The following is a 27,409-nucleotide window of genomic DNA, read 5'->3' on the forward strand; positions in this document are numbered from 1 at the left end:
TGATAAAAGAGAGCCGCGAATCTACCACACCTCTGCACCAGGACCAAATGCCAAAAAATTGGCAAAAGCAAAAATTATGGGAAAACAAGATACTTGGTACCCATGATCGTCTCCAGAAAATCGTATCTAGAAAAGCAGGAGTTGGCAGAGCCTGTAAAGCAGTTTATTGAGAAGCTGGCTGTATGTCCCCTTGAAGAGTTTGTGCTCATCTTGGAGGCCAAATCAAAAGAGTTATGGAATGGCTTGAGAATCGATCTCTTTCACTACATTCCCATTTTAAACCGGATGGACGAGCTTTTGGAGACACATGTCAAGAAGTATGATCTGGACAAAGAATATCCGAAACTACTTATGGTGGACGAAGCAGACGAGAGAGTCGTGTGTGCGGTTCTCAACTACACATACACATTGCTAGAACATTGTTCGAACAAGGAGATATACAATTCGGCTTCCCATGTGTTCCAGCTGATCAGCTCGTGCTCAATGGCTGTGAGGCTATGTGCTTTGAGGCTCACGTGTCTACTTTGTGAGAGATTTGCCATTGTTCAGAACAGCAAGTTTTCTCCGCCAGCACAGGTGAGAAACACACTGCTGAAGCTTGCCACATTTTTTCCTCCGCAGGTCGCCCCTGTTTATACGTCACCAGTTCCTATTGACACACAAAACCGGAAGAAACACAAGAAGGACAGGGAACAGACACAGGCTCTGGTTCACATTAGTTTACTGGATTGCATCAACACAGAAAGTCAACTACCATCAAAGTGGAAAATTCTGGATTTCAAATACTATAATGCAACTGCAGACACCAGAAGAAAACGTGGAGTGCAGTCTTTTTCACAGACAGCACCCAGTCAAGAAAATCCTTCGAAGAAGAAATCAAAGCAAATATTCAACACACAGACAAAGAAATCTAAGAGCGAAATCTCGACTGCATCTGTTGAGCAGGAAGGCCTTCACCATTTCGTTCTAAATGAGGATAACGTTCGGAAACTGTCTTTCCAGCAGATATATGATAAGGCTGCCAACATAATACCGAAGGAAAATCAGTTTGACTTTGTGCTTTCCGTGTATATCGCAAAAGCATTCAACAACAAGTCCTACGAAAGTGTCCAGCTCAGGCAGAACCTGGTGACCTTAAAATGCCTCGCCGTTGCAGCTGCCTCCTGTTGTTGTTTCTACTCGGTGATGGCCAGCTCTGTGTTTGACGAGGAGCCCTACTTACTGAGCTACATGGCAGACCTCATCAATCCTGATAATGTGGTTCCATTTGAACCATCTTACGCAGCTCTGCGGGCATTTGTTAGTATTTCTGCCAAAAAAAGTGGTGGAAGCGATTTAATGAGGGCTCTTGGAGGAAATGTCAATCATGGTCTTCTATTTCATATACTACGGTCTGTTCTCAAGGCAGCTAAGGAGGATCGCACAGATATGGATCATTCTTATTTAAATTACTTTTTCAATTTGATCGCCAACTTGATAGATAACAAGCACTTGGTCGCTCATCTTAGAACGGCTGGCCTGATGAACATTCTCCTTGAGTTCTTGCCATTGAAAAATTCGTTCAGGATGACAAGGTCTGGGCCATTGCAACTGATTGACTTATTCCTTAAATCTCTCCCCGATAGTTTGGATAGTTTTATCGCCAGCAATGGTTTCCAAATCATGATTGACTTGTTGGCATACGAAGTGGATTTTGCATTGGAAAATCCAGATTACGATGGTGGCGCCCCGAAGGATGCTATTGTTTCTCATAGTATTAGCGTTCGCCAAGTCAAGACCATCAACTCGCTTCTCAAGTTATTCTTTCATTTGATCGTCAATCATCAAGGCGATCGTATGAGGAACTTATACGACTCTCCGATTCTCAGAAGCCTTATCAAAATTGTGGAAAACCCAACAGTTTTTGGCTACGAACTTCTCACCGATACAATTAACATCATAACGGGCATTATTAACAACGAACCTACTGCATACGCTATTCTAAATGAGGCCGGCGTCATAGATGCTTTTATGATCAATTTCAATGGTCTCCTCGGAAAATCAGCCGAATTGTTATTGTCTATCCCAGACGCCATTGGAGCGATTTCCTTGAATAAAGAAGGATTACAGAGAGTGAAATCCGAGGACCTCGTGGGAAAATACTTCAACATTTTCACAGACGCAGCTCTCTGCAAAGAGCTTCTTCGTGAGGAGAATGCTTCTCCACTAGGTTTCATGTTCGATGAGCTTGCCAGACACCATCCTGAACTCGAACCTATCATCAAGGACAACATACTACACATATTCAAGCACATTCCGGATTTGGTCAACTTTGAGCCTTTGAAGTTTTACCAATCACCCAAGGGGTCTCTGTATTATTCGAAGGATGAAGAGCTCTGCAAATTTGAAGAAAACGGTACCGAGCTCGATATATGGGAGTCCAGCAATCAGGGCGATTTGCTGGAATGCTCACTAATCTTCCTCGGATCGTTGTTGGAGAACAGCTCCCATTGGAAACAGGTTGCGACTCTCATTACTATGAAAGATTGTTTGAGATACGTGTGCATCCCTAACGTTACATTTGACTATGTATTCTCAAACGCTCTGTTTTCATTGACATCAATCATCAAGTTTGTCGATCACGAACGACCTTCTTTTGCTCTGGAAGAGCTAATGAACGCAATTTATTCTGCTTTGCAAGAGCTGCAGGAATTCACTACGTACAATAGCGACGAAAATTCATTTTTTGACCAATTTGATCAGAATGATGAGGCTGCTGCAATCAGGGGTGGTGAGTTCTTCTCGAGGCTTGGTATACTGGATTGTCTCTTATACGTCTTCAGTGACCATTATGGATCGGCAAACAAACTGACGGCAAATAGCATGCAACAGCTTTCCGCATATTTTGGGTCGGAGAAGGGTGTGATACTAATGCGACAACTATCAAATTTCTACAGAAGAATTACGTTAGAAGAGGTTTTAATCCACTCGAGAACTCCGGCTGAGGCATGCAAAGAGGTTTCTGCCGTCAGTAACGATTTTTCACCGCTTCAGATCAAAATCGGAAAACCAAATGAGAAAAACGGAGACTGGGATGGTACCAGCGCCAAATTTAAAAACCTATCCATTCTGTGCTTCCACTTTTCTCGTTGTCAGTCCTGGCTACGTTACATCTTCAATTCTTTATGCCGTATCAGCACCGATAAGAGGCAAGATAGCCGTTTTGGAATGGTTCCAAAAAATGCCACTCGTATGGTGGTTGAATTTTCCAACATGATAGTTAGCCTGATTCGCAATATAGGGACGGAAAATATGGAGATCAGAACCGGCTATTATCTTGTTATGGTGAATTTGATCTATTCCAGTTTGTATATGCGCAGTCGGAGCACGGAGCAGGTGAACACGATGATGGTTATTTGCCTTCTTCAAAATGAAGGTATAATTACTCTTCGTGAACTGGCGGTCAGGTACTTTGAATATCTCCAGAAATTTGACAAGTTAGAGGTTGAGAAGTTCGACCAGTTGGAATACATTGACATAAATCCATGTTCTACCACGATCAAGCTTTTGAACCAGATCCTGAGCATCTTCACTTCCATCGCCACGAAAACGATGATTGCTCCTATTCCTTCCCAAGAAAAACTATACCCTGATCTCTTTAGAAACAGTTATCCGTATTACCGGGAGTTGAACAATTCAGTTCTTATTCAAACTTCTCTCGCAAGTTTTGGGTTGCTGAATGAACTTTTGAACGAGGAGAATTGCGGAATTCTTGATAAGAAGCCTGAAAACATTCCTCTGAGCTTGGTTGAAAAACTGATCGCAATCAACAAGAATTTTTACTGCTCAGTTTCCACTTCTCAGTCACCAGCATTTGAAGGAAGGCTGTATCCTCTGACCTATGAACAGGTTGCTCCATCTACCAGCAAGATCGAGTACTTGAAAAGTCTTGGGGTGCCGGAGTCCCGAGCTTTGGATTTCCTTTTGTTCTATCGCAACAACATTGAAGTTTTGTATACTGAGGATCCTGAGGATCTTTTCGCGCAATTTGAATCTCCAGATTCCCCTGTCAAAACTCCAGATAGTGAGCCAGTGGACTGGGCAGAGGTGGTTGACCGCGCCAATCGCCATAAATACTCGGCTCCTGACCCATCACCGGTCGGTCCTCAGTATCTTCACGTGTGCACCTTAGATGATCTGAATTTTTCCAGAGGTGCTAATGAGCCTAACTTCATCGATTATTGGCTTCAAATTGCCCAGCTCTTTCCAAAAGCCGTCTACCGAGTCGGCGACTTGCTGAGTACAGTGGTTTCAAAGTCATCATATGGGGAGACTATGTCGTACTCCGAGATCTTGTATCCGGTGTTTATGAGTGTGTGCTCATTTGGTTTCACGGACGGTGATGATTCTTCGTATGAAAGACTTGCAAGCATGCTAAATCTTCTGGCATTGCTTCTGGACGAGCAATGGATTTCTTCGTACTCGGGGGTTATGGAAGAAATCTTGTCCACCATTGGTAACCAGATTCAGCCAGAAGCGGCGAACACCATTTGGTTCCCTAGCGCACTGCTCGTTTTTGAAAAGATCTTCTGCTCATGCAGAATACCGATGGCACCAGATGTGGAACCTCTAGAACATGACTTTGCCACAAGTTCTTCTTTCAACTTTTCCTCTGTTTACGCAGTCGAGCCTCAGGTTGTGGAGAAGGTTTTCCAGGCTGTTTTGAACATTGAGAAGATTGATAACATTGAGACAGCCCTTGCCGTTGCCAAGATACTGATTCTCTATTGTGATTCTGACGAAAACGGAATGTTGATTAGCAAGTCCAAGGTGATCAAGCCTCTTATCCAGTCTATCAAGAAGTTCCCTGACTCGGATACGAACTTGCAAGCTCTTGTGATCACTCTGATCAGAAGATGCATGGAATCAAGAGAGATTATAGAAGCCTACTTTGCAAAAGAGCTAGAGAGAATTTTGGCAGTCCGCAAGAAAGATAAGAAAACAAACAGCAAGCTAAGGATCCGAGAGCTTTCTGGGCTTCTCAAGGAAAATTCTGCTTTGGTCTTACGCTCAGATCAGGTGTTTGTTGATCTCATTGTGGAAATGTGCATCCTGTACCAATGTTCTTCCCCTCTCAAAAGCCTCAGCATTTGTGTTCTTACACCAGAACAGCGCAAGTTCTTGAACGAGAACGATGTTCTGATGAACGAAGTTGAAAAAGATGGTGGACGTCCACCAACGGGATTGATGCAAATTCTGCTGAGCGAGTTAATGTCGGTTGCCAAGAGCGATTTTATCTCCTCACCCCAGAACTCGTCGAATGAGGAATCTAAAGAAAAGGAGAAGAAAAATAATGGCGCTGAAGAATTATACTCGAAGCATGTCATGTTTGAGAACCCAGAGTGTGCCTATGCCTGTTTTCTGCTGCAAACCATCGCAGAACTACTGTTTTCCTATAAACCAGCCAAAACTGAGTTCTTGACATTTTCCAAAAAACAGAACGATCAAGTCACGATCGACAAACCAAGAAGTACAGCGCTCAACTTGTTGTTGCATCAGTTTATTTCCTCCGATCCATTCAACAATTCTTCCTCAGCAGAAGTCAAGCGTCGCCGCTTGTTAACTCTGCTGGCGAGCGTCTGCATTGTTGCATTGGTTTCTTCAACACCAATCAGGGGAGTCGATTACGATGACCCGAAAATCACAGATCCGGATATGTCATTTGTGAGGAAGTTCACTGCAGATATTATTATCAAGGTGATCAAGGAATCAAACGCGGGTTCAGGAAGTGCGTACGATCGGTATGGAAAAATTGTGGACATTTTAGACCTCACATGCAAGCTTCTCGGTGAAAAATTCGAGTTGAGCGTTTCTTCTGCCATGGATAAAACTGTCACCCAATACGATTCTTATTTCCTTGCTCGTGAGCTTCTTGAAAAGAAGTTACCTCTTGCTCTGTCAGGCATTCTTGCCGATTTGGATGTCAATTTCCCTCATACAGAGATGATTTCAGGCGGCATAATGCGTTGTTTGTCGTCTTTGGGGTCGATCAAGGTCTCCAAACAGGATCTTTTCCGTGAACAAGGCTTTGGGGATGCTGATGAAGAGGACATTGACGAGGAGGATCTAGATGAGCGTGAAGAGACACCAGATCTTTTAAGGAACTCTACTCTTGGGATGTACGATCTCGATGATGTCGAAAACGAGGAGGACGAAGAAGATGAGGAAGATTTCCTTGATGGAGACGACATCGAGATTGTATACTCTGAGGACGAGGACAACGATGATGAGGATGAGGATGAGGATGACCAGGACAATGAGGACGATGATGAAATGATGGAGTCTGATGTGGAACTTCTGGGAGGTGATGAGGGAGACGATGATGTTAGTGATGACTCAGCTGAAAACAGTGAAAGCTCTGTTGGCGACCTACTTGACCGTGGTCAGTTTGTTATTGATATTGTCAGTGGGTCAGATGAGGACATGGACGATTCAGAGATGGATGATCAAGATGAAGACGACTATGAGGATTATCCAGAGCACGAAGTCGAGCTTCTGGCCGACGAAGACGATTTTGACGACGAAGACGATGATGAGAACGATGATGACGAGGATATGAATAATAGCGAAGACGACAGTGCCATTCTTGAGGAGTGGATCGCGGAGCACGAGGACAACGAAACACATCGTGGTGGCTCCCACAGCCGTCGTATCGCTTTGCAATCTCGCGCCAATGACTTCTTTGTTGATGAGGAATCATCAAACGATGACGACAACGACATTTTCCATCGCTTCCACTCCAACCCATTTGATTCAAGAAATGACGACGAGGCTGAAATGCAGCTTCTCGGTGGAACTTCCTTAGTTCCGCCGTCGGATAGCTTGCGTGACTCTGGCGATCGTTCAGGCTCAGTGTTTTTCCATCATTGGATCTTCCCAAGACAAGGCGGTGGAAGAACACAGATTCTCCCTGTTAACGGTGGAAGACTTACGGATATTTTGCGTGCTCTGAATGGACACTCCCCTTCGCCATCGTCCAAGAAGAACCAGCAGGTGCCTAACATATATATCAAGTCCACGGTTCAGAGATGGACTGAAACTGCTGCTCTGTTTTATGGAAAGCACTCAACTAAGTATGCCTGTCGTGTCATCCCGAGTATTGTGAACCGAATCTTTGAAAAGAGTATGAAGATTGCCAACGAAGAGAGACGCAAGGAGGAGGAAAGACAGGAAAAAATCCGTAAGGCTGCTGAAGAAAAAGAGGCTAAACGTAAGGAGGAAGAAGCAGCAGCACAAGCCCGTGCAGAACAGGAAAGAGAAAGTAGGGCAGAAGATCCTGACCGAGAACCAGTGTACGTCAACATTGCCGGTCGCGAAGTTGATATCAGTGGAACTGACATTGATCCGGAATACTTGCAGGCTTTGCCAGATGATCTTCGGGAAGAGGTCTTTGCACAGCACATTCGTGAGAGAAGAGCTGAGGCCACTACCAGTGGAAACCAAATTCCTGAAATTGATCCTGCGTTCATGGCTGCTCTTCCTGATGAGCTACGTAACGAAATCATGCGTGAGGAGTACCATGCATCATTTGAGAGCCGTATCATGCGCTCTTTGGGCGAAGGGGATGCTGAATTTGATGATGAGGACGATAATGAAATTGCGATTGAAGACGAAGAGGAGGAAGAAGAACCGCAGAAGAACCAACATCAGAAGATTTTCTTCTCTCCGATGGTTGATAAGTCAGGTGTCTCAGCATTGCTCAAAATGATTTTTGTTCCTCAGCTATACTACAAGCGTGAAAGCTTCTTCCGTACTTTGGGATATCTATGCTACAACAAGCAGACCCGGAGCGAGATCGTCACGATGTTACTTTATATTCTTCAAGAGGGAATAACCGATCAGCTTGCATTGGAGGCCACCTACCAACAGCTTTGTCAGAGATCACACACTCAGTCACAGAATGATCATCTTGCTTCACCTCTGAAATCGTCACACACAGCTGTATCTCCGTCATATAACAGAAGTGATAGCTTTCCAATTGGCTGTACAACCTTAACTGTTGCAACTCAAGCCATTGATGTCATTCAGTACCTGCTGGAAAATGAAAACCACATGAGATTCCATTTCCTAATGGATCAGGACAATAACCCATTGATGAAGAAGTTAGCGAAAAAGCACAAATGGAAGGACAATAGCTACAAGTACCCTATCAACATACTGTTGAACCTGTTGGATAATCCTTTGATCAAAGAGGACACTAACCTAATGGATATTCTGTCACGTACTTTCCAGATTGCTACGCGTCCGTTGCAGGCAATTCGCTCAAAGCTTACCGAAATTAGTGACTCCGACAAAAAACAATCTAAGGCTCCTCAATTGCCTTTCATTCCCGATAGAAATCTGAAACTGATCATCAACATTTTGGTTGCAGATGAATGTGCAAGCAAGGTTTTCCAGCAGACTATTGCATCGATACAGAATCTGTCTTTGATTGAAAATGCAAAAGTTGTTTTTCCTAGGGAACTGTCCAAAAAAGCCACTGCATTGAGTCAAAAGATTGCCGATGACCTTAGAACCCTGATCGAAGAAATGAAGAGCAACCCTGATAGTGAAGACATCCCATCACTCAGCAATTTTGCTAGTGGCTCGTCTGATCAGGCCAAGCTTCTGCGTGTTCTCACTGCATTGGACTACCTCTTTCAGACAAAACACAACAAACCTAACGAGTCATCTGAGGTGGATGAGCTCAAAGAGCTATACAAGAGCTCTGCTCTTGGACCTCTTTGGGGCGCTTTGAGTGACTGTTTGTGCATTCTCAGAGACAACCAGAACTTGGCGCATGTTGCCACCATTTTGTCTCCACTGATTGAAGCTTTGATGGTTGTTTGCAAACACAGCAAAGTGGAAGACTTGCCGGTGAGGGATGTCTTAAGATACCAAGAGAAGGTATATGATTTCACAAGTGAACCAATTGAAAGCCTTTTCTTCTCATTCACTGAGGAACACAAGAAGATACTGAACCAGATGATTAGGAACAACCCGAAGCTGATGAGTGGTCCCTTCTCTGTTTTGATCAGAAACCCTAAGGTGTTGGAGTTTGATAACAAACGGATCTACTTCGAACAGAAACTCCATCATGATGATGGTGATAGGCCAACATTGCCTGTAAATGTGAAGAGAGATCAGGTGTTTTTGGACTCATACAGAGCGCTTTTCTTCAAATCTCCTCAAGATATCAGAAAATCGAAGCTCGACATTCAATTCCGTGGCGAACAGGGTGTTGATGCTGGTGGTCTGACTAGAGAGTGGTACCAAGTTCTTTCGAGACAAATGTTTAATCCAGACTACGCACTTTTCACCCCTGTTGCCTCTGACAAGACCACCTTCCATCCTAACAGAACTTCCTGGGTGAACCCAGAACATCTTTCGTTCTTCAAGTTTGTCGGAATCATCATTGGAAAGGCTGTTTATGACGGATGCATGCTGGACTGTCATTTCAGCCGTGCGGTTTACAAGCAGATTCTAGGGCGCCCTGTCTCCCTGAAGGATATTGAATCTCTCGATCTTGACTACTACAAGTCGTTGATTTGGATGCTAGAGAACGATATAACCGACATTATTGTCGAGACTTTCTCTGTGGAGACCAATGACTACGGAGAAGAGAAAGTCATTGACCTAAAACCAAATGGCCGGGACATTGCAGTTACAGAAGAGAACAAACACGAGTATGTTCGGCTGATTGTTGAATACCGTTTGAAAACAAGTGTTCAGGAACAAATGGATAATTTCCTCAAGGGTTTCTATGAAATCATTCCGAAGGACCTGATTGCTATTTTTGATGATCAGGAGCTCGAACTTTTAATTTCTGGTCTTCCAGATATAGATGTGGATGATTGGAAAAATAACACAGAGTACCAAAACTATTCTGCATCGTCTCCTCAAGTCCAGTGGTTCTGGAGAGCTGTGAAGTCGTTTGATGCTGAAGAAAAAGCCAAACTGTTGCAATTTGCTACTGGAACCAGTAAGGTTCCGTTGAATGGATTCAAAGAGCTGCCCGGTATGGTTGGAGTTTCAAAATTCAGTATTCATAGAGTTTATGGATCCACCGACCGACTTCCATCTTCTCATACTTGTTTCAACCAGATCGATCTCCCAGAGTATGAGAGCTACGAAAAGCTTCGGGGTTCATTACTGTTGGCCATCATGGAAGGCCATGAAGGATTTGGCTTTGCCTGAAATGTATAAATGAAAAAAAATCTTAGTATTTATTTATTTATTTATTTTTACCATGGCCAAGAGGCCAGTAGACCATGACGCGGTCGACCAGACGCCAAAGAGAAAGAAATCCCCCATCTCAGAGACGTCGGAACTTGAAAAAGTGGGAATTCATCCATTGCTGAGAGGCACAGCGAAATTGCCTGCCAACTTTAATCCATTAAAACAGTCTCGCAAACGAGAAGGTTTTGTTGTTAACCCATACATAGACCAAAAAGACATCAAATACTCGCGACCGAAACGGGATTTCCATCTCAATGAACAAGGCAAGTATATTGAGCGCGCAAACGAAATGAGACGGCGACTGGAGGAGGAAAAGCGAGAACAGGAAGAACAAAAGGCATTGGCTGCACAGGGACTCACGCCAGATGAAACGACGGGCGAACAGCATTATCTGCCTGTCCGGCCGCCCGCAGTTGAGTGGTGGGATCAGCCGCTACTCAGTGAGCGACGGTACGGAGACGAGCTGAAAGTTAAGTATAATGACAAAGATGATCTGAAGAACCCAATCACCGAGTATATCCAGCACCCTGTTCCGGTGATGGCACCGTGGGAGAAGCATCTGCCTCCTCCAAAACCATTGTACTTGACAAAGAAAGAGATCAAGCGACTGCGAAAGAACGAACGACAGATGAAACTGAAAGAGAAGCAGGATAGAATGAAGCTTGGACTCGACCCGACTCCAGCGCCAAAAGTGAAATTAAAGAACCTGATGAACGTCCTGACGAACGATGCGATCAAAAACCCGACAGAGGTGGAAATGCGCGTGCGACGTGAGATAGAGGAGCGCAGACTGCAGCACGAAGCAGCTAACATGGAGCGACACGTCAATAAGGAAGACAAGGCCGCCAAAATGGCACGGAAATTCGAGAGAGACCTACAAAAGGGCTGTTTTTCTGCTGTTTTTGCGGTTGAAAGTCTCGAAAACAACCAACACAGATATAAGGTCAATATCAATGCCAAGCAGTTGGACTTGAAGGGCATGTGTTTGAACCTGGATAATGGTCAATCTCTCATTATCGCCGAAGGCGGAGAAAGATCGGTGTGCAAGTATAAACGGCTTATATTGCACCGGATCCAATGGGGCGTCAAATGCGAACTAGTCTGGGAGGGCCAGCTAGTCGATCTACACTTTTCAAAATGGACAATGTACGATTTCACAGACGAAGATGAAATTCTAGCTCTGCTCGCCAAATTTAGACTGGAAAATTATTGGACGCAAGCCAAAAATATCATTCATGGCTCCTAAACACTTGTATTTACATCACTCCTCGATCTTGGCAAGCAGATCGGAGTCCCTGAAAATCAGGTACTCCTCATCTCCAACCTTGACATTCGCACCGCCAAATGGTGGAATAAGAACTTTGTCACCAGCATTGACACTCACCTTGGTCAGTTCACCGTTCGGGTTGATAATGCCGGGCCCAACAGCAATCACATTGGCGATGTTGAGCTTCTCCTGGTTCTTTTCTGGGATGTAGATTCCGGAGGCGGTCTTTTGGGAAGGTTTGACTCTCTGGACGAGAATTCTGTCCAGAGTAGGGATGATCGATTTGGCAGACTTCAAGAAGGACTACCGTGTCAGTGCCGGTGTGTAGAGATACGTACCATTGAATAAAATTTCTCAAAGTTTTCTCAACTCGCACCAAATAAAAGTGATCCTGGGGAGTCTGACGTGTGCTTACCTAATCGCTGACGTACATCTGGGATCACCTCGAGCCAACCAAAATAATCTATTTAGTTTATCGATATTTCCAGATGGCTGCCCCATACGTTATTTTCGGCGCAAAAGTTCCCCCACACTGGGTAAGTGAGCCATTGACTTTGCTGCTAACGCCACAGCTTGCTATTGGCACCATTTTGACCGTTGTTGGAGGAATTTACGGCCCTAAGGCTTTTTCGTCTCCTGCTGCTGCTGCTCCAGCTGCTACTCCAGCTGCCGCCCCATCATCTGAGCCTGAGCTAGATGTTGAGAAGGCAATCAAGTAAGTAAAACCACCGGATTACTAACGACAGCGATTTCCTTGCATCTGATAAGAAGGAGTAGATGTGATTAGATAAATTCATAAACATGACACAATTGTGAAGTACTGTTTGTAAGGCGCAATTGCGCCACATAGTAGTGCTGAGCTGGGTACATTGAATTTTATTGTTCGACAATATGGGCGAGTGTCTAGTAGATGTTTGCCAGCACTTGCACCCACTTAAGTACCTAGCTGTCTTTTTATTTTTTTTTATAAACTATGCTCATTCTCGCCATTGGAGACTTACACATTCCTGAGCGCGCAGTTGACATACCGCACAAGTTCAAGAAACTCTTACAGCCCACGGGAAAAATCCAGCAAGTTTTGTGTCTGGGGAATGTGACAAACTCGCAATCGACGTTAGAATTTCTGAAGTCCTTATCACTTGATTTTCAGATGGTTAAAGGTGACCTCGATCTGGACTACAATCTTCCACTTTCGTTGGTCTTCAGTCACGATAAGCTCAAGGTGGGCCTTGTGAATGGGTTTCAAATAGTCCCTAAAGCGGACCCTTTGAGTCTACTATCTCAGGCGCGACTGATGGACGTGGACATATTGATATACGGCTCGACACACAAGGTTGAGGCATACACGCTTGACGGGCGGTTTTTCGTCAACCCTGGTAGTGCCACTGGTGCGTTTAGTACGAGCAAGATGGACCAGGAGGATGTGGATACGGTGGAGGCGTATTTAGCAGAGATGAGCGGAAAGAGACCGCAAGGAGACGAGAAGAAAGAGGCTCACGGCAAGGAGAATGACCAGAATGGCCATACGACAGAGGAAGAGCAGCCAGAAAATAGCTCACCCGAGAAGCCTGTGGAAATTGGAGAGTACATGGATCCCGTTCCCAGCTTCTGTCTTTTGGACATCCAAGGCTCTGTGTGCACGCTGTATTTGTACACACTGATCGACGGTGAAGTGAAGGTGGATAAACTGACCTACAGAAAAGATGAACAGGAATAAAAAAAGGGACAATGACGAGCCTGGAAAATAGGGCAGTCTCCGCATGTGTAAAAACTATTGTGCTGGAGAGGATTTAAAGAAAAAACTCGACTGAAAATTTTTTTAGTACTCTATTATATTCATCTTTATATTTGTCAGGAGACGGATGGAAAGATCAATCACCATTATGATGACCAGAGTGCATTTGGCTCGAGACGGGCCAGGGGGCGTTGTGTCCGCTGGTTTTGTCGATGTGGAAAAAAACACGCTACCTAACTAAATTTGTCTGAATCGTGATGATCATCCATTTCTTCTTGTCAGCTCTAACGTGAATTGGCCAGCATTACAGTATATGCATTTACATGATTTCTCAGTCTCTAGTTTAGTTTTCCGACCCCTTCTTCTAGTATGCTTTCTAATAAGTCTTCCTCAAGGTTATCCTCGACTCCTCCCTGGAATGAGCTCGGCACAAGCTCCGACCGCACCAGATTTTTCTTCATATAGTACGCATCTTCCTTGTCCTGGTAATATGACTTCTCGATGCTCAACACCTCAAATTTGAGAGTATCTTTGTATAGATGCAATGCTGCCCTGTTACTCTTTCTAACGTGCAAAGAGACATATTTGGCATCATAGTTCTCGCAAAGACTGTACAGACATTGCCGCATGAGCTTCTCTGCGAGTCCCATACGCCTATACGTGCGCATCACCGAGAGAGAAGTTACATGCCCGTGGGGTGTTTTATCCTCCGATTCTGGGTCATCATCCATTTTTCCAAGCACATATCCGACGATCTTCTCTCCTGGAGCAACGTACTGCATGTCGCGCTTGGTCTCATGTGCTGAAGGTCTATCTTGGTGATCAAGTTCGGGGTCTGTGGTCGTTGCCACAAACGATGCCTGCGGCCACGAGAGCAAGTGATACAGGTAATATTTCATTGTGTAGTTCTCCGGTAAATTAGTGAGGTTGGCATTTTGCATGCCTTCGAGGTCCTCTATGGTGGCCTGTCTGATGGTGATGGCCATGGTGATTTTCTCAAAAAAAAATAAAACTTGCAATCTGCAAAAAACAAAAAATAACCATCTTAATGTCCAGAATCGCTTCCGGTTACGATCCAACTGCAGGTCCACGCTCAACAGGAACCACGACAGTTGTCCGCCCGCGGTCATCGATATACGACAGGAACCTTCATCGCGCAAGACACGATATCAGTGTGTCCAGCCTGAGCTTTCTGTTCATGGAAATGGTGTCGATGAACCTGAACCAGGCAAAAAGCCTGATTGAACTCGAGCGGAAACTAAACAATCTCGGATACTCGATAGGCACCAAAGTGCTGGAGCTGGCGTCGCTGCGTGAAAACTTCAGCAACAACCTCACGTCTTCTGGAAAATCGAACATGTCAAAACGAGAAATCAAGGTCCTGGAGATTCTGCATTTCATCACTTCTGTTATATGGCCTAGTCTATTTGAAAAGCCGGCAGATAACCTGGAAAAATCGTCTGAGTCCAACTCTCAGTACATGATTATCGACAATGCTCCTGTCCTGATGAAATATATCTCTGTTCCTAAAGAATATGAAGGACTTAATTGCGAGGCCTTTGTGGCCGGCATAGTGGAAGGAATTCTTGACTCAACTTTCTTCAAATGCGAGGTTAGTGCGCATACAGTCCCCGTTGACGGCTACCTCGGCCGAACAGTCTATTTGATCAATTTCGATGAGGAGTTGATCGCGCGTGAAACTCAATAGATGCATGTACCATAATAGCTAGCTTTTCATTCTGAATCCCCAATTTTCTTTGTCTCCCTTTTTTTTCTCTTGTTTGACATGACGACCGTATTTCAAGATTCAGTAAGGCCCAGAAGAGGTAAGTGATGATTACGACTTACTAACAAAGTGTACACTAGACGCTCCAATGTACTGAAGCCAAAGTCCACGAATATTATTACTTCCAGAACAAAGGCCTATGAGATACCGCTTACGTCTCCTGAGGCATCAAAGGTAATTGGCCAGTCAACTTTGGACGACCTTCCTGGAGCAAGAACTCCGCCAATGCTGGTGTACAGTTCAAGCTCTGTGTTGAATGAGAACAATCTTTCTGTGACATCCACGCCTTTTCGAACACCCATTGTTGAGCTTCCCGAAAGCCCTGATAGTCGCCATAGCAAAGACAGCAAGTTTGCAGACTTCCTAAGTCATTTCAAGAGTAAAAGCTCAAAGACTGGCAAAAAAGTTGGTTTCCAAGACCAAAAACATCAAACAAGAAAACCCAAACCACGGATAAAAGTGAAAAAGCAGAACAAGACAAATCCAGGGGACCTTCTTAGCCTGAACCATACTAAATATCAAGTTACGAGATTCCTAACCATTGACCGCGAGAAGCTCAGGAGTTGGACTCGCCGGGACTTTGAGCTCTTTGTGAATTTCAAAATAACAGCCTGAAAAGCGGTTATTATACGCTCTCGTGGCCCAGTCGGTTAAGGCGTCAGTCTCATAATCTGAAGATCGCGTGTTCGATTCTCGCCGAGAGCAGCTTTTTTTGCAAATATTAATTTTTTCGTCGTCACCCCACAAATGTCCTACAGGCTATGCATGGTGGCAACACCCTACCGTGACCTATTCTCCCCCTCGTCCTCTATTAGAAAGACTAGCAGAAACGATTCCGCTTTACAAGAGGCAATTTTAGCTCTGGGTTGATTGCTCCCCAATTTTTTTCCTCACTAGCCACATACAATAAGTGCTGCGCAAAATGCGCATGAGTTGAGTCAGGCTCTATTATTTTCCTAATTCTACAGAGTTTAAATAACCAAGATTGCCATGCCTAACTCTTACTTCCCGGGTTCGCCAACGTTGCGAACACCAGGATCTCCAACGATTCAGACACGTCAAAGCTCAATAGTGGAGATGCTGTCTAGCCCACCACCTATTGAGCATCTAGAACTTTCCTCTGTGGACAACTCCTTGCCAAGTCCTGGGTCGCCCGGCAGCCAGTCTATTACATTGGGACAGCAGCTGCATCATCATAGTGGTTCTCACTCGTCATTGTCAAGAAATCCATCTATGTCAAGTTCCAATTTTACACCCCTAGGAGGAACTGCGGTCGAATGGCAACATATTCAGTTGTGCGAACTTGTTGAGCAAAACAAGCTTATCACGATAAATTCCAAGATATCCGTTGAGAAGGCGTTTGAGACACTGGTAAAAAACAACCTCACCTCTGTACCTGTAGAGGAGTACGAACATGATCCAAATTGCCTCACGTTTGATTACACAGATTTGAACTCGTATTTATTATTGGTCTTGAACAAATTGAAGCCCGAATCGTTATTGCAAATAAACTATGAGCCAAAGGAAGAGATTCCAGAGCTAGTTAAGCGTGCTCAACGTGGAGATCAAGTTCCTGTCTCCTTTGTGATCCGCCTCACAAACAAGAATCCGTTTATTAAATTGCACGAACAAGACACTTTGTCTACCGTGGTAGAAATTCTGGGAACAGGCGTTCATCGCATTGCCATTACTAGAGACGGTCAGCTGACAGGAATATTATCACAGAGACGGTTGGTGAAATTCTTATGGGAGAACGCACGGCGGTTCCCTTCAATGGAGCCTTTGCTTAACTCGTCTATCCAGGCCCTCAACATAGGGTCCTCAAATGTCATTAGTATCTACGGGGACCAACTATTAATTGAGGCTCTAGTCAAAATGCATGATTTGATGATTTCGTCTTTGGCTGTCGTTGACAGAAACAATCAGCTATTGGGAAATATCTCTGTGACCGATGTCAAGCTCGTTTCGAAGTCGTCCAAAAGCGATCTGCTCTACAAATCCTGCTTGCACTTCATCTCTGTGATTCTGAACTCCCGTGGCCTTGAAAATGGTAAGGACTCGTTCCCGATCTTCCATGTTACCACGTCGTCCTCTCTTGCTCGCACAATGGCCAAATTGGTGGCCACACAGTCTCACCGTTTATGGATAGTGAAACCGGATACCCAGTCCTCGATATCTTCTGCGTCCTCTGGTCAGGCGCCTCCTTTGGAGTCAAAGAGCATGTCGCCATCTCCGTCGTCAATTTCCATTCATCAGCAGCCTTCTCCTGTCTCAGAACTTGGTGAATCTCGCAGTATGGGGAGGCTGGTTGGAGTTCTTTCTCTCACTGACATTTTATCCTTGTTGGCTAAGACGCTAGGAAAGGAGCATGTCCAACCATCGATTGCAAGAAAGCAAAGAAGAAGATCCAGCAGCAGCGCCAGCAGCAACGCCAGCAGCAGAACTACATCCTCACTCGAGATGTTTAGAAAGAGCGTCAGTGATCCTGCGGACAGATGAGCCTTAGTGCACTGTGCTTTGCAACCTGATACTTGGTACTGGTCTGCTGGGTACCTTATATAAATTATAATATACATAACTTATTTGCTCTGCTGTGTGTGTCTACGCTTTTCGGAAGACGGCTGAGGCAGGGCTCTTTTTGTTGGCGAGGAATGCGGTGTTTTGCGATTTGTTGATTCGCCCAGGGGCTGGCTGATTAGTTTTTGCAATTCTGGAAGTCCTGGCACAGTCTTTTGTGATCTTAAGGAAGGTAAAACTTCGTGGAGGTTCGATAGACTTTCTTTTATCTGGCCCATTGTCGATTCCAATTCTGTGTTGGACGATCGTAGCGATGCATAGGACCTGAGCATCTTGTTTTGTTTCTCAGATTGTTCGGCCACATCTGTATTGGTGGCTGCTACTGTGCTGTTCAGATTAGCAAGCTTGGCTTTTTGGTAATTCAGGTACCCCACGTTGGCCTCCAGATGCGACTGAAGAGAGGTTGCGCACTGATCAACCGATGACAACACTTTGGCGTTACGGTTTGCCAAAGTTTCCGCGAGAGTGGAATTCTTCAGAATCCATTTAGTCTGCTCCTCGGAAATTTTCTCCTTGGTGGAATTAAGTACCATTTCGATAGTTGTTTGCGTCAGATTTTTGGAAAATTGCGAGATTTGAGACACAAGCTGGGATTTCATATCCTCTATCATCTTTTCTGATTGAGTGGTCACAGTTTGCACAATTGGCTTATCGTCAAAAATATTACGTAGATAGTGATCGAACTTGGTATCATTATTTTGTGACTCGCTAATTCCTGATCTCAATAGGCCCAGCTCGTTCTTGAGTTCAGCGAACAATTTATCCAACTCGCTTCTAAAAGAACGTAGCTCTTCGGTTTTCTCCAAGATGCGGTTTGTAAGCGATCGCTGTTCTTTTCCAATGGTTTCCAGTTGTTCGGAAATCCTCTCGGCCAATTTGGTGACGCCAAAATCGTTGTCATTCTGTGTACTTGTCGCAACATGTTGCATCACTGGCATCATCAGCTCCTGAAGCTTCTCGTTCAGCTTTTTCTGGTACCGGTTTTGACTTTTTATCATTTCCTCTGACTCCTGGTTGCAGTGCTCAACGACTTGCTGAGTTAGCTTGATCACATTCATTTCGCGAGATCGTTGATTTTCCAGCGCACTTTCCAGCTTAGAAAGTCTTTCTTCCATGACTTTCATGCTCTGTGTGCACTTAAGTTTTTCCTTTTTTTCGTCCTCTAGAAGATGTGCGTTCTCGTTGGCTTGCATCGTCAAAAGCTCATTCTGACGTCTTAGTTCCTCCGTCTCACTAGTGAGATTTTTGTAGTTAATCATGAGCTGGTTATAGTTGGCCTCGTTCAGGTACACTCCTTCCTTATTCCTTGTAGCTTTCAAGTCGAGCTTCAGACGATAGTTCTCATCGACAAGCTCTTTGAGCAGCACTTTGTCTGATATTAAAGGCCCTATTTGTGCTGTATTTCGAATATCCTTGGCCTTGGTAGCATACTCTAAAGTGCTTGTGGTAGCCTGTATATCAACGCTCGCAGGAGAGATGTTGGCAACTAGTACTGTCTTAGTTTTTCCTCCAAGGGAGTCCTGCAACAAACGTGTCAGCTTAGATTCCCTGTAAGGAATATAAGTGCTTTTGTCGACTAAGGCATTAATAACTCTGCCCAATGTGAGAAGCGACTGGTTAATGGATCCAGCTTCTTTTGCACGTTGGTTTATCGCCCCTGACCTGCTAATATTCTCAGACCCAGCCAGATCCACAAGGTTCATTTTGGCGTACTGATACTCTGAGTCAGTTTTCTTTTGGATCAACGTGATACTGAAAATCGTGTGCGAGCGACTGGATAAGTCATTCATTTTGGTAGCTGCGGTTTGCCGATGATCCAAGCCCTTTTTCAAAAGCTCCAGACCTTCTCCGGCATTCCGAATGTGATGTTCTTCAAGACCGTCAATCCTGATACCGTTTCCCGACGAATTTTTGCGCTCAAAGATGCGAAGACGCGCATTTTTGGTATCTCCAAGCAGATCTTTCAGTTCCTCGTTGTAAATCTCAACAAACGAGCACTTGACTATATAATCGTCGTCCACGCATTCAAACAATTTGCAAAGCACGCGCGGAACAAGCCCTGCGTCTCTTCCTGGTTCTTTATCGCTGATGTCCCCACACATGGTGTACGTTTTTCCTGATCCAGTCTGACCGTAGGCCAATATCGTGCAATTGTAGCCCCTCAGAAACTCACTCACCAGCGGCAGGCCAACGTCGCGGAAAAACACTGTTTGATCGGCCGCAGGACCAAAGGCTTGATCCACGGTATAAACTCTTGTGTCTGCAACTTGACTGGTGATGAAATCCTGCGATGTGTTGACACTAACCTGGTTTGCACCCGGCTGATCTGGAATACGTACCACCACGGGGCTTTTCATCTGCAATTCGCGCTCATTTCGTCCTCGGCAGCGCACAATAACGCTGATGGACTCGGTAGACATAAAGTAAACAATAATATTTTTATTTCGCGTACGATACAAGTTGATAAATATTTTTCGGTCTAGGTGAAGAGAAACGAGAATTCAGTCTTTGTGAAAAATTGCTGATCGTAGCTCTCGTCAAGCGTAACTACCTTTCCGGAAGGAGTTCTGTACCGAAGCTGTCGCTGCGTCCAGATCTTTTTCACCTTATTGATGTACATTCTCACGCTTTTAAGTCCCAAGGCTAGTAGCTTATGCAGTAGACAGTCGACCAATACTTTGTCCACAGCATCAATGCAGCAGTAAGCACACATAATTAGACACCATTGGAACATTGCAATACGGTGGTCCATCTCGATGTTCACAAATCTATCGAAATCCATTGGTTGGAGGTTCGAGATGTGCTTTTGACACAGCATCTCCAACTCTTCGTCGTTGAGGAAGAAACTGTTGGTGCTTTCGTTATATTGGACTTTGGCAGTTGTTTTTTCAAGCGTTATGGGTGAGCTGTAATAGCTTTCCAGGTCCGTCGTATCTTTGTGCTTTAGCTGTATGAAAAAACAGCACGATTTTAGCACCTTCTTCAGCAACCGCTGAACAACCGGATTGCTGACTTTGCAACCCAGGAACTGCTCAGACGTCAACACATACAAATACAATGTTTCCAGCCGGATGTTCTGGGTGAAATCATAGAATGAAAACCAGCTGTGTGCCTCAGAGTCGTTCTCTAAGGCATCTGAGGACATGATTCCTTCACGCAACTTTACAGACGTCATATGGTAGTATCCTGAGATGGAAAGTTGCGTTTTGTCGGCGCCTTTGTATAGAGGATGGTATTTCGAATCAATTGGAATCATGTATGGCCCTTTGTTGGTCACCACTCGGAACTGCTTTGCTTTGTCGATCACTGAAAAAATATGTGCTATCGTGAATGGATCAATCTTCTCATTTCGTTTCGCAGCCACAATCTCCTTAGCCACCTCGGCCGTGCCGTCACTGTATCCTAGATACATCTTGAACCCGCCTTCGCAAAAACTGTCGCCAATGTATCCATCTATAACCATCCCCATTTTGCTGAGCTTAGAAAGCGGACCGTGATTCAACGGGATAGGTATCCAGGTGGCCAACTCGTCTAGATCCAGGCTGCTCGCGCCAGCAGAGGCTATCCCTGATGAAATTTCCAGTGAACAGAACAGGTAGCGTGCTAGAATGAGAGAGTCCGAATCAATGCTTTTCTCTCCCATGAATTTCCCCAGAAACTGTTTTGCTCCGCGAAGGTGCAACGACCAGCGATAGTCTCTATTTGAAGACAGATCTGCGGCCAGAATCAGACTCGTAAGCAGCGCAGGTTCCACTTTCTCGTCTGAGTTGTTGATGTTCTCTAGTATATCGCGGAGCGATTGAAAACAAATGGAAAGATAGTGAACACGGTACTTGTCGTTGATATCGATCTGAGTGTCGAGCTCAGCAATGTAATTCTTGTCATCTTTGCCACCATACTTTGACAAATGAATTTCCTTATCGATTCGCGCTTTTTCTGTTAAAAAACGAGCCCCAGATGCCAACATTGCGTTGAGTAGATAGTTACTTTTTTGTGCTTCTGCTAAAAAAGTTACAATGAATGGCGATTCCAGGTAAGAAGTCGCCAAAGGAAACAGGATCAAGTGCACATCCTTCACAAATGCCTGTAGATGCAGTGTTTCGGAAGCATTGATGTGCAACGAGTTGGCGATCTTGTTCAGGTCTCGCTCATCAAAGCTCTGTCTGAGATTGTAAAGGTAGTCGTACCGCAGAACCGAATCGGAGCTCGATGAGTTGCTGTCTGACGAGTGTCTTGTTCTATTATCCAGCTGGAGATTCGAAAAGTCATATTCTGGCAACAACGATTGAAGATCCGTGGCGTTATTATCATTCTCGAAATATTCCGACAGTCCAGCTATTCCCCCGAAAAGCATCTCCTGGTTCGCCAACAGATTCGAAAGCCCTTCAGTCACAGACTTGCTCGTTTCATCGTTCGACTCCGGCTCAGATTCTGGTTTCGTATGAGGAACGAGCTGGGCTTCGGGCTCGGTTTTCGCAGAACTGACACCCTGAAATTTGAAGACTCTATAGTAAATGCATTCTGCGCCGATTTTGGCACATCGTCCGCAAGTGGGGAATGTTTCATCGCACTTGACCTTGCGCTTCTTGCAGGCCAAACAGCCATTTCTTGAGTACTTTTGGCGTTTTCGAACAGGTTTCTGTTTTTCTGGAGCCATGCGATAACTTGCGATAAGGAAATTTTTCCGAGCAAAAAATAAATAAATTCATTTAAAAAGAGTATAAATAAACATAAAAAGCTCTAGCACTCTAGTCCTGGTTGCCAAACAAGAAGTCGACGATCCGGTTGTACCAGTGTTTCACCGGCTTTCCATGGATCTCTACCATACGGGCCAAGTGCCTCTCGTGCGCCTCGACTTCCTCAAGGCCACTCACTAAATCTGCATCCAGCGGATTCACGTATCGGGTCCGCTTGAAAATCTTCCAAAACAGGTATAATCCGGCGTCGACAAATATCATGAGGTAGCAGAAAAGGAACGTTTCCACAGACCAGTTACCTGGTAAAAACACCTCATAGCCTTGAACCCAAACCATGCAGAAGATAGCAATGAATGCTGCAATGGAAATGTAAGGTTGCCACCATGCCTTGAAAGGAAAGGCGTCTCTGTCGATACCCTGTTTCGAGACTGCTCTTCTGAAATGCAAATACGTAACAAGAATACTCAAAAAGTTGATCATCTGGGAAGCTGTCACGAGGTTGACTATCCAAGACAGCACAGTAGCAGAATTCTCGCCCAGCTGCAGGAATGCAAGGAGTCCCCAACACAGCGACAAACAAACCGCGTAGATAGGCACACCCGCCTTGTTGCAGTACGAGAAGAACCTTGGAGCTTTGCCTTCCAGCGACATTCCGTAGAGACTTCTGGAAGAACAGTAGGTGTACGAGTTGCCTGCAGAGAAGGCAGCAGTGAGTAACAGCACGTTAACAATGTGCGGTAGAACTCTCACCTTTAGGTTGTTCATAGCAATGATATAAGCAGAGGCGCCTGCGCCCGCAGTTCCCTGCTCAATGGCTGCCACCAGGTTAGGATCATTCCAAGGACACACAGTGCCCATGGCAAGGCTTCCTCCGACAAAGAAGATAGTCAATCTGTAGGCCACCTGCTTGAATGCGGACGGGAGTATCTTTCTTGGATTCACAACCTCACCAGCAGACATAGAGACATATTCAGGTCCGGCAATCAGGTACGAGAAAGTAATTAGGGCTCCCAAAAAGGATTGGAAGCGGCCAAGGTCGCCCGTGTGGATATACTCGGCGATTGGGGGTTGCCAATTGCGGAATCCATACACATCGTGGAGAGGATTACCCCCCACCATGGTGACAAAAGTGAACATCATGAGTCCCAAAGCTAGGATCACTTTTCCAATCGAGAGCCAAAATTCGGTTTCACCGTAATATTTCACCGCACTGATGTTGATTAGGAAATACAGCAGCAGCTGGATAGCAATAGGAATTCCAGGAGAGTAGTCGTTTCTCCAGAAATGGATCAGCGTGTTGAACAGTGTGAGCTCAAATGGAATCAAGGCACATTCAAGGACCCAAAAATTCCATCCTGTCATAAAGCTCAAAGCCTCGTCCACACATCTCTCCGACAATCTGATAAACGGAGATGGGATTGGCAAGTAGCACACCATCTCTGCGCAGGCTGCTGTGACGGCCAAAATAGGCAAGCTCCAAACCACGCAGCCCAAAAACAGGGCCAGTGGTCCACTCTTGTGTAGCTGCGTTGACAGGTTCACAAATAAGCCGACACCAATAGTGCCCCCAATACCAATAAGCTGGATGTGTCTGTTTTTCAAGCTTCTGTGGGTGTGGCCAACATCGTATATGTCCACCTCGGAGGAGATGTCTGTCTGTAAGTCGAAATTAACGATTTGTTTTTCGTCCTCTGCCGGTTGTCCGTCAATAGGAGCAGAAGTCGATCTAGCGATTTCGACAGTTCTGCCCTCCTGTGACTTGCCTGCTGGCTTCACAGGAGGAACGGGGACGAAGACGTCTTTTAGGAACTGGGTTGCCTTTGACATGAATCGGTTCAGGTCAGGATGAGAAAACGTGACAGAAGGGACCCCTTGGAATTTTTTTCGCTCTTGCCCAGTCCTTATATACTTTCTGACGTCTGCAAGAGGGATGTTGTGGCTGCTTCAAGTTATAATGTCCAAGTCCGCTTACGAACTGCTCTAATTCGATTTGATGAGGTATTTCGTCACTGATAAGACAAATTACGAGATAACGCACGATCTTATCGCTGGTGAGAAGCCCAAAACTTGTGAGCTTCTCCGCATTGCGACGTCCTTTTTCAAGTGGCATATTACGTAAACGTGCCAGATGTGCATGACTTTTGAAAGTCGGCGTCCGTATTTTGAAAAACCTTGGCAAGGACTCGTGAACACTGCTCATCGTCTAAGAAAGCTAGCATATGTAGATGGATGCTCTGCTGCCGATTCTGCATGAGATAAGATGCGATGTGCACATCTCGCAAAATTCCGACGACGTCTCGGAAACCACGCCCTGCGATATCTGTCAAACTTCCGAAATCGGAAACCAAATCGCGGAATTGGCGAAGCCACCAGGCAGCCGTTTGGACAGCACCGGCCATGGTTGCGCTGGCCTCGGAACTATTCCGACACAGCCTGCTACTATATAAACGAGTTCCAGCCTTCAACGTATCCACACGAGTAGAATGTCTGAGCTCCCAAAAACCGTTCCTGCAACATGGTACACCAGCGACAAGTTTATTGAAGCTGCGAAGCACAAAATATACAACAAAGGCTGGCACTTTGTGTCTATTGTTAACGCGTTCTCCATGCACCCTGAGCTGAATGACGGGCAAACAGAGGCCTTGCAACTGGATTTTGTGGGCAACCCTTTTTTCGGGCTGTGTAACGTCGACGACCCGTACGCGGTCAAGAGTCTCAACCTGCGGTATGGGGTGTACAAGGATATCGTGGACGGATGTACTAGCGACGAGGAGAAAGCTGCACGGATTGAGAAGCTGGAGCCAGTCAATCACGTGGTCACCAAGGGCGGGCTAGTGTTCGTCACCCACGAGAAAACTCCCTCGCAGAGTCTGGAGGAGTATTTTGGGAACGAGCTTGGCCAGTTTATTGATGACAAGGATTTCCGAAGCCGCACCCTGCGCCGCAGACTCGTCTACGAGTGCGACTATAATTTCCTCACCTTCATTGACGGTTATCAGGAGTGTTTGCACTGCCAGTACACACACCCTGGATTCAGCAAGGTGTATCCGTTCGAGTTCTACAAGGTTGACACTCACACCAACTTCTGCCGCCACCACTGCAATCCTGTAGGCGACCAGAAGGATGCAGGACTATTTCTCTATTTTTTCCCATCGTGCACTTTGAACCAATACGGGGGAGGTATGGGAATTTTCCGCGCCAATCCAGTCAACGGTAACAAGACCCGCATGGAGTTTGAATATTTCTTTGACGGCACCGATGAGGAGTTCGAGACCTACTTCAAGTTTGCCAGACAGGTGGCACTCGAGGATATTTGGCTGTGTGAGGCAGCCCAACAGAACCTCATAAGTGGGGTGTACCAACAGGGCTTGCTACACCCCAAAAAAGAGGTGGGAGTGGTTTACTACCAGTCGCTGGTTCGTGAAAGAATCATGGCTTAGGTCTGAGATGTGGATAGGATCGTCAGACTGTGCGGCAATTAAATAGGACTCGGGTGTACTTCACTAGAGTGAATAAAAGGAACTCCAATTCGACAGCAAATATTGCTGTAATAATAGTGACCAGAATTATTACCGAACCTAGCCACCCCGGGGTTTTTTACACAATGGGAAAAAAAAGGACTCGATTATTCGATGCTGCTGCAAATCACGCCAGACATAATAAGTCACCTGTTTACTCCGCATGCACTCCCCCACTGATCATGTTTAATGGATTTGGACGGCTAAATCATTGACCAGTGCGTCCCGCACCTCGTGCAGGCGTAGAAATTAGCCGGTGCTCGGTTGTGAGAGATTATGCTATATAAAGCCCCAAATCCTATCTCGCTCTTGCCAATGAAAGGTTTACTTTATTACGGTACAAACGATATTCGCTACTCCGAAACGGTTCCTGAACCGGAGATCAAAAACCCCAACGATGTCAAGATCAAAGTCAGCTACTGTGGAATCTGTGGCACAGACCTGAAAGAATTCACATATTCTGGAGGCCCTGTTTTTTTCCCTAAACACGGCACCAAGGACAAGATCTCGGGATACGAGCTTCCTCTCTGTCCTGGACATGAATTCAGCGGAACAGTGATTGAGGTTGGCTCTGGTGTCACCAGTGTGAAACCTGGTGACAGGGTCGCAGTTGAAGCTACGTCCCATTGCTCCGACAGATCGCGCTACAAAGACACGGTCGCCCAGGACCTCGGGCTCTGTATGGCCTGCAAGAGCGGATCTCCAAACTGCTGTGTGTCGCTGAGCTTCTGCGGTTTGGGTGGTGCCAGCGGCGGTTTTGCCGAGTACGTCGTTTACGGTGAGGACCACATGGTCAAGCTTCCAGACTCGATTCCCGACGATATCGGAGCATTGGTTGAGCCTATTGCTGTTGCCTGGCATGCTGTTGAACGCGCTAGATTCCAGCCTGGCCAGACGGCCCTGGTTCTTGGAGGAGGTCCTATCGGCCTTGCCACCATTCTTGCTCTGCAAGGCCACCGTGCCGGCAAAATTGTGTGTTCCGAGCCGGCCTTGATTAGAAGACAGTTTGCAAAGGAACTGGGCGCTGAAGTGTTTGATCCTTCTACATGTGATGACGCAAATGCCGTTCTCAAGGCTATGGTGCCGGAAAACGAAGGATTCCACGCAGCCTTCGACTGCTCTGGAATTCCTCAGACATTCACCACCTCTATTGTCGCCACAGGCCCTTCGGGAATCGCCGTCAACGTGGCCATTTGGGGAGACCACCCAATTGGATTCATGCCAATGTCTCTGACTTACCAAGAGAAATACGCTACCGGCTCCATGTGCTACACCGTCAAGGACTTCCAGGAAGTTGTCGGGGCCTTGGAAGATGGTCTCATATCTTTGGACAAGGCGCGCAAGATGATTACAGGCAAAGTCCACCTAAGGGACGGAGTCGAGAAGGGCTTTAGACAGCTCATCGAGCACAAGGAAACCAATGTCAAGATCCTGGTGACTCCGAACGAGGTGTCCTAGCTAATTAATATACATACATCACCCATGTCCTAGAGCCAAGGCTTGCGCATTAGGAAGGATAGCTGGTAGTTTGCATTATGGTGGCCGGCTTCCCCCAGGGAGTTAATCGACGTT

The 27,409-nt window shown here is 45.6% G+C and overlaps 13 protein-coding genes and 1 non-coding gene across 14 annotated transcripts; 9 read left to right on the forward strand and 5 right to left on the reverse strand.

Moving 5' to 3' along the window:
• Positions 1–102: 102 nt before the first annotated feature.
• Positions 103–10,215, forward strand: OGAPODRAFT_82766 (uncharacterized protein; the record flags this gene model as incomplete). The annotated part of the gene is made up of 1 exon (XM_018356641.1): positions 103–10,215. The coding sequence occupies one exon, from the start codon at positions 103–105 to the stop codon at positions 10,213–10,215; it is 10,113 nt and encodes a 3,370-aa protein (XP_018210941.1).
• Positions 10,216–10,267: 52 nt separating this feature from the next.
• Positions 10,268–11,854, forward strand: OGAPODRAFT_100880 (uncharacterized protein; the record flags this gene model as incomplete). Its single annotated transcript, XM_018353005.1, has 1 exon — positions 10,268–11,854. The coding sequence occupies one exon, from the start codon at positions 10,268–10,270 to the stop codon at positions 11,501–11,503; it is 1,236 nt and encodes a 411-aa protein (XP_018210942.1). The 3' UTR covers positions 11,504–11,854.
• OGAPODRAFT_8787 (uncharacterized protein) lies at positions 11,519–11,957 on the reverse strand (the record flags this gene model as incomplete). The annotated part of the gene is made up of 2 exons (XM_018356875.1): positions 11,519–11,827; positions 11,952–11,957. The coding sequence occupies 2 exons, from the start codon at positions 11,955–11,957 to the stop codon at positions 11,519–11,521; spliced, it is 315 nt and encodes a 104-aa protein (XP_018210943.1).
• A 55-nt stretch (positions 11,958–12,012) lies between these two features.
• On the forward strand, positions 12,013–12,243 carry OGAPODRAFT_8788 (uncharacterized protein; the record flags this gene model as incomplete). Its single annotated transcript, XM_018356876.1, has 2 exons — positions 12,013–12,045; positions 12,097–12,243. 2 exons carry the CDS (start codon positions 12,013–12,015, stop codon positions 12,241–12,243), a joined length of 180 nt encoding a protein of 59 aa, XP_018210944.1.
• A 254-nt stretch (positions 12,244–12,497) lies between these two features.
• OGAPODRAFT_76859 (uncharacterized protein) lies at positions 12,498–14,226 on the forward strand (the record flags this gene model as incomplete). The annotated part of the gene is made up of 1 exon (XM_018356238.1): positions 12,498–14,226. One exon carries the CDS (start codon positions 12,498–12,500, stop codon positions 13,239–13,241), a length of 744 nt encoding a protein of 247 aa, XP_018210945.1. The 3' UTR covers positions 13,242–14,226.
• On the reverse strand, positions 12,519–14,245 carry OGAPODRAFT_100888 (uncharacterized protein; the record flags this gene model as incomplete). Its single annotated transcript, XM_018353006.1, has 1 exon — positions 12,519–14,245. One exon carries the CDS (start codon positions 14,243–14,245, stop codon positions 13,598–13,600), a length of 648 nt encoding a protein of 215 aa, XP_018210946.1. The 3' UTR covers positions 12,519–13,597.
• Positions 14,246–14,299: 54 nt separating this feature from the next.
• On the forward strand, positions 14,300–15,007 carry OGAPODRAFT_16669 (uncharacterized protein). Its single transcript, XM_018354586.1, has one exon. It carries the CDS (start codon positions 14,308–14,310, stop codon positions 14,965–14,967), a length of 660 nt encoding a protein of 219 aa, XP_018210947.1. The 5' UTR covers positions 14,300–14,307; the 3' UTR covers positions 14,968–15,007.
• Positions 15,008–15,676: 669 nt separating this feature from the next.
• On the forward strand, positions 15,677–15,750 carry OGAPODRAFT_t41. Its single transcript has one exon. It is a non-coding gene; the product is annotated as a tRNA-Met (tRNA).
• A 250-nt stretch (positions 15,751–16,000) lies between these two features.
• Positions 16,001–17,634, forward strand: OGAPODRAFT_16670 (uncharacterized protein). Its single transcript, XM_018354587.1, has one exon. The coding sequence runs from the start codon at positions 16,036–16,038 to the stop codon at positions 17,542–17,544; it is 1,509 nt and encodes a 502-aa protein (XP_018210948.1). The 5' UTR covers positions 16,001–16,035; the 3' UTR covers positions 17,545–17,634.
• A 1,391-nt stretch (positions 17,635–19,025) lies between these two features.
• Positions 19,026–19,979, reverse strand: OGAPODRAFT_48712 (uncharacterized protein; the record flags this gene model as incomplete). Its single annotated transcript, XM_018355600.1, has 1 exon — positions 19,026–19,979. A coding segment is annotated over one exon (954 nt), but the record flags the coding sequence as incomplete, so codon positions are not given.
• Positions 19,980–20,101: 122 nt separating this feature from the next.
• On the reverse strand, positions 20,102–22,279 carry OGAPODRAFT_94423 (uncharacterized protein; the record flags this gene model as incomplete). Its single annotated transcript, XM_018357532.1, has 1 exon — positions 20,102–22,279. One exon carries the CDS (start codon positions 22,277–22,279, stop codon positions 20,102–20,104), a length of 2,178 nt encoding a protein of 725 aa, XP_018210950.1.
• Positions 22,280–22,330: 51 nt separating this feature from the next.
• On the reverse strand, positions 22,331–24,220 carry OGAPODRAFT_16672 (uncharacterized protein). The gene has a single exon (XM_018354588.1). It carries the CDS (start codon positions 24,144–24,146, stop codon positions 22,371–22,373), a length of 1,776 nt encoding a protein of 591 aa, XP_018210951.1. The 5' UTR covers positions 24,147–24,220; the 3' UTR covers positions 22,331–22,370.
• A 10-nt stretch (positions 24,221–24,230) lies between these two features.
• OGAPODRAFT_16673 (uncharacterized protein) lies at positions 24,231–25,853 on the forward strand. The gene has a single exon (XM_018354589.1). The coding sequence runs from the start codon at positions 24,803–24,805 to the stop codon at positions 25,757–25,759; it is 957 nt and encodes a 318-aa protein (XP_018210952.1). The 5' UTR covers positions 24,231–24,802; the 3' UTR covers positions 25,760–25,853.
• Positions 25,854–26,152: 299 nt separating this feature from the next.
• OGAPODRAFT_24530 (glycerol dehydrogenase) lies at positions 26,153–27,295 on the forward strand (the record flags this gene model as incomplete). Its single annotated transcript, XM_018355275.1, has 1 exon — positions 26,153–27,295. One exon carries the CDS (start codon positions 26,153–26,155, stop codon positions 27,293–27,295), a length of 1,143 nt encoding a protein of 380 aa, XP_018210953.1.
• Between the last annotated feature and the right edge of the window lie 114 nt (positions 27,296–27,409).

Source organism: Ogataea polymorpha, assembly GCF_001664045.1.
Source record: "Ogataea polymorpha strain NCYC 495 leu1.1 chromosome Unknown OGAPOscaffold_4, whole genome shotgun sequence".
NCBI classification, from domain to species: Eukaryota; Fungi; Ascomycota; class Pichiomycetes; order Pichiales; family Pichiaceae; genus Ogataea; species Ogataea polymorpha.

What these genes read in the sequence shown, in the direction of transcription:
- OGAPODRAFT_16670 (XM_018354587.1), top strand. Translation starts at nt 16,036, where the DNA reads ATGCCTAACTCTTACTTCCCGGGTTCGCCAACGTTGCGAACACCAGGA.
- OGAPODRAFT_16669 (XM_018354586.1), top strand. Translation starts at nt 14,308, where the DNA reads ATGTCCAGAATCGCTTCCGGTTACGATCCAACTGCAGGTCCACGCTCA.
- OGAPODRAFT_16672 (XM_018354588.1), bottom strand. Translation starts at nt 24,146, where the DNA reads ATGTCAAAGGCAACCCAGTTCCTAAAAGACGTCTTCGTCCCCGTTCCT.
- OGAPODRAFT_16673 (XM_018354589.1), top strand. Translation starts at nt 24,803, where the DNA reads ATGTCTGAGCTCCCAAAAACCGTTCCTGCAACATGGTACACCAGCGAC.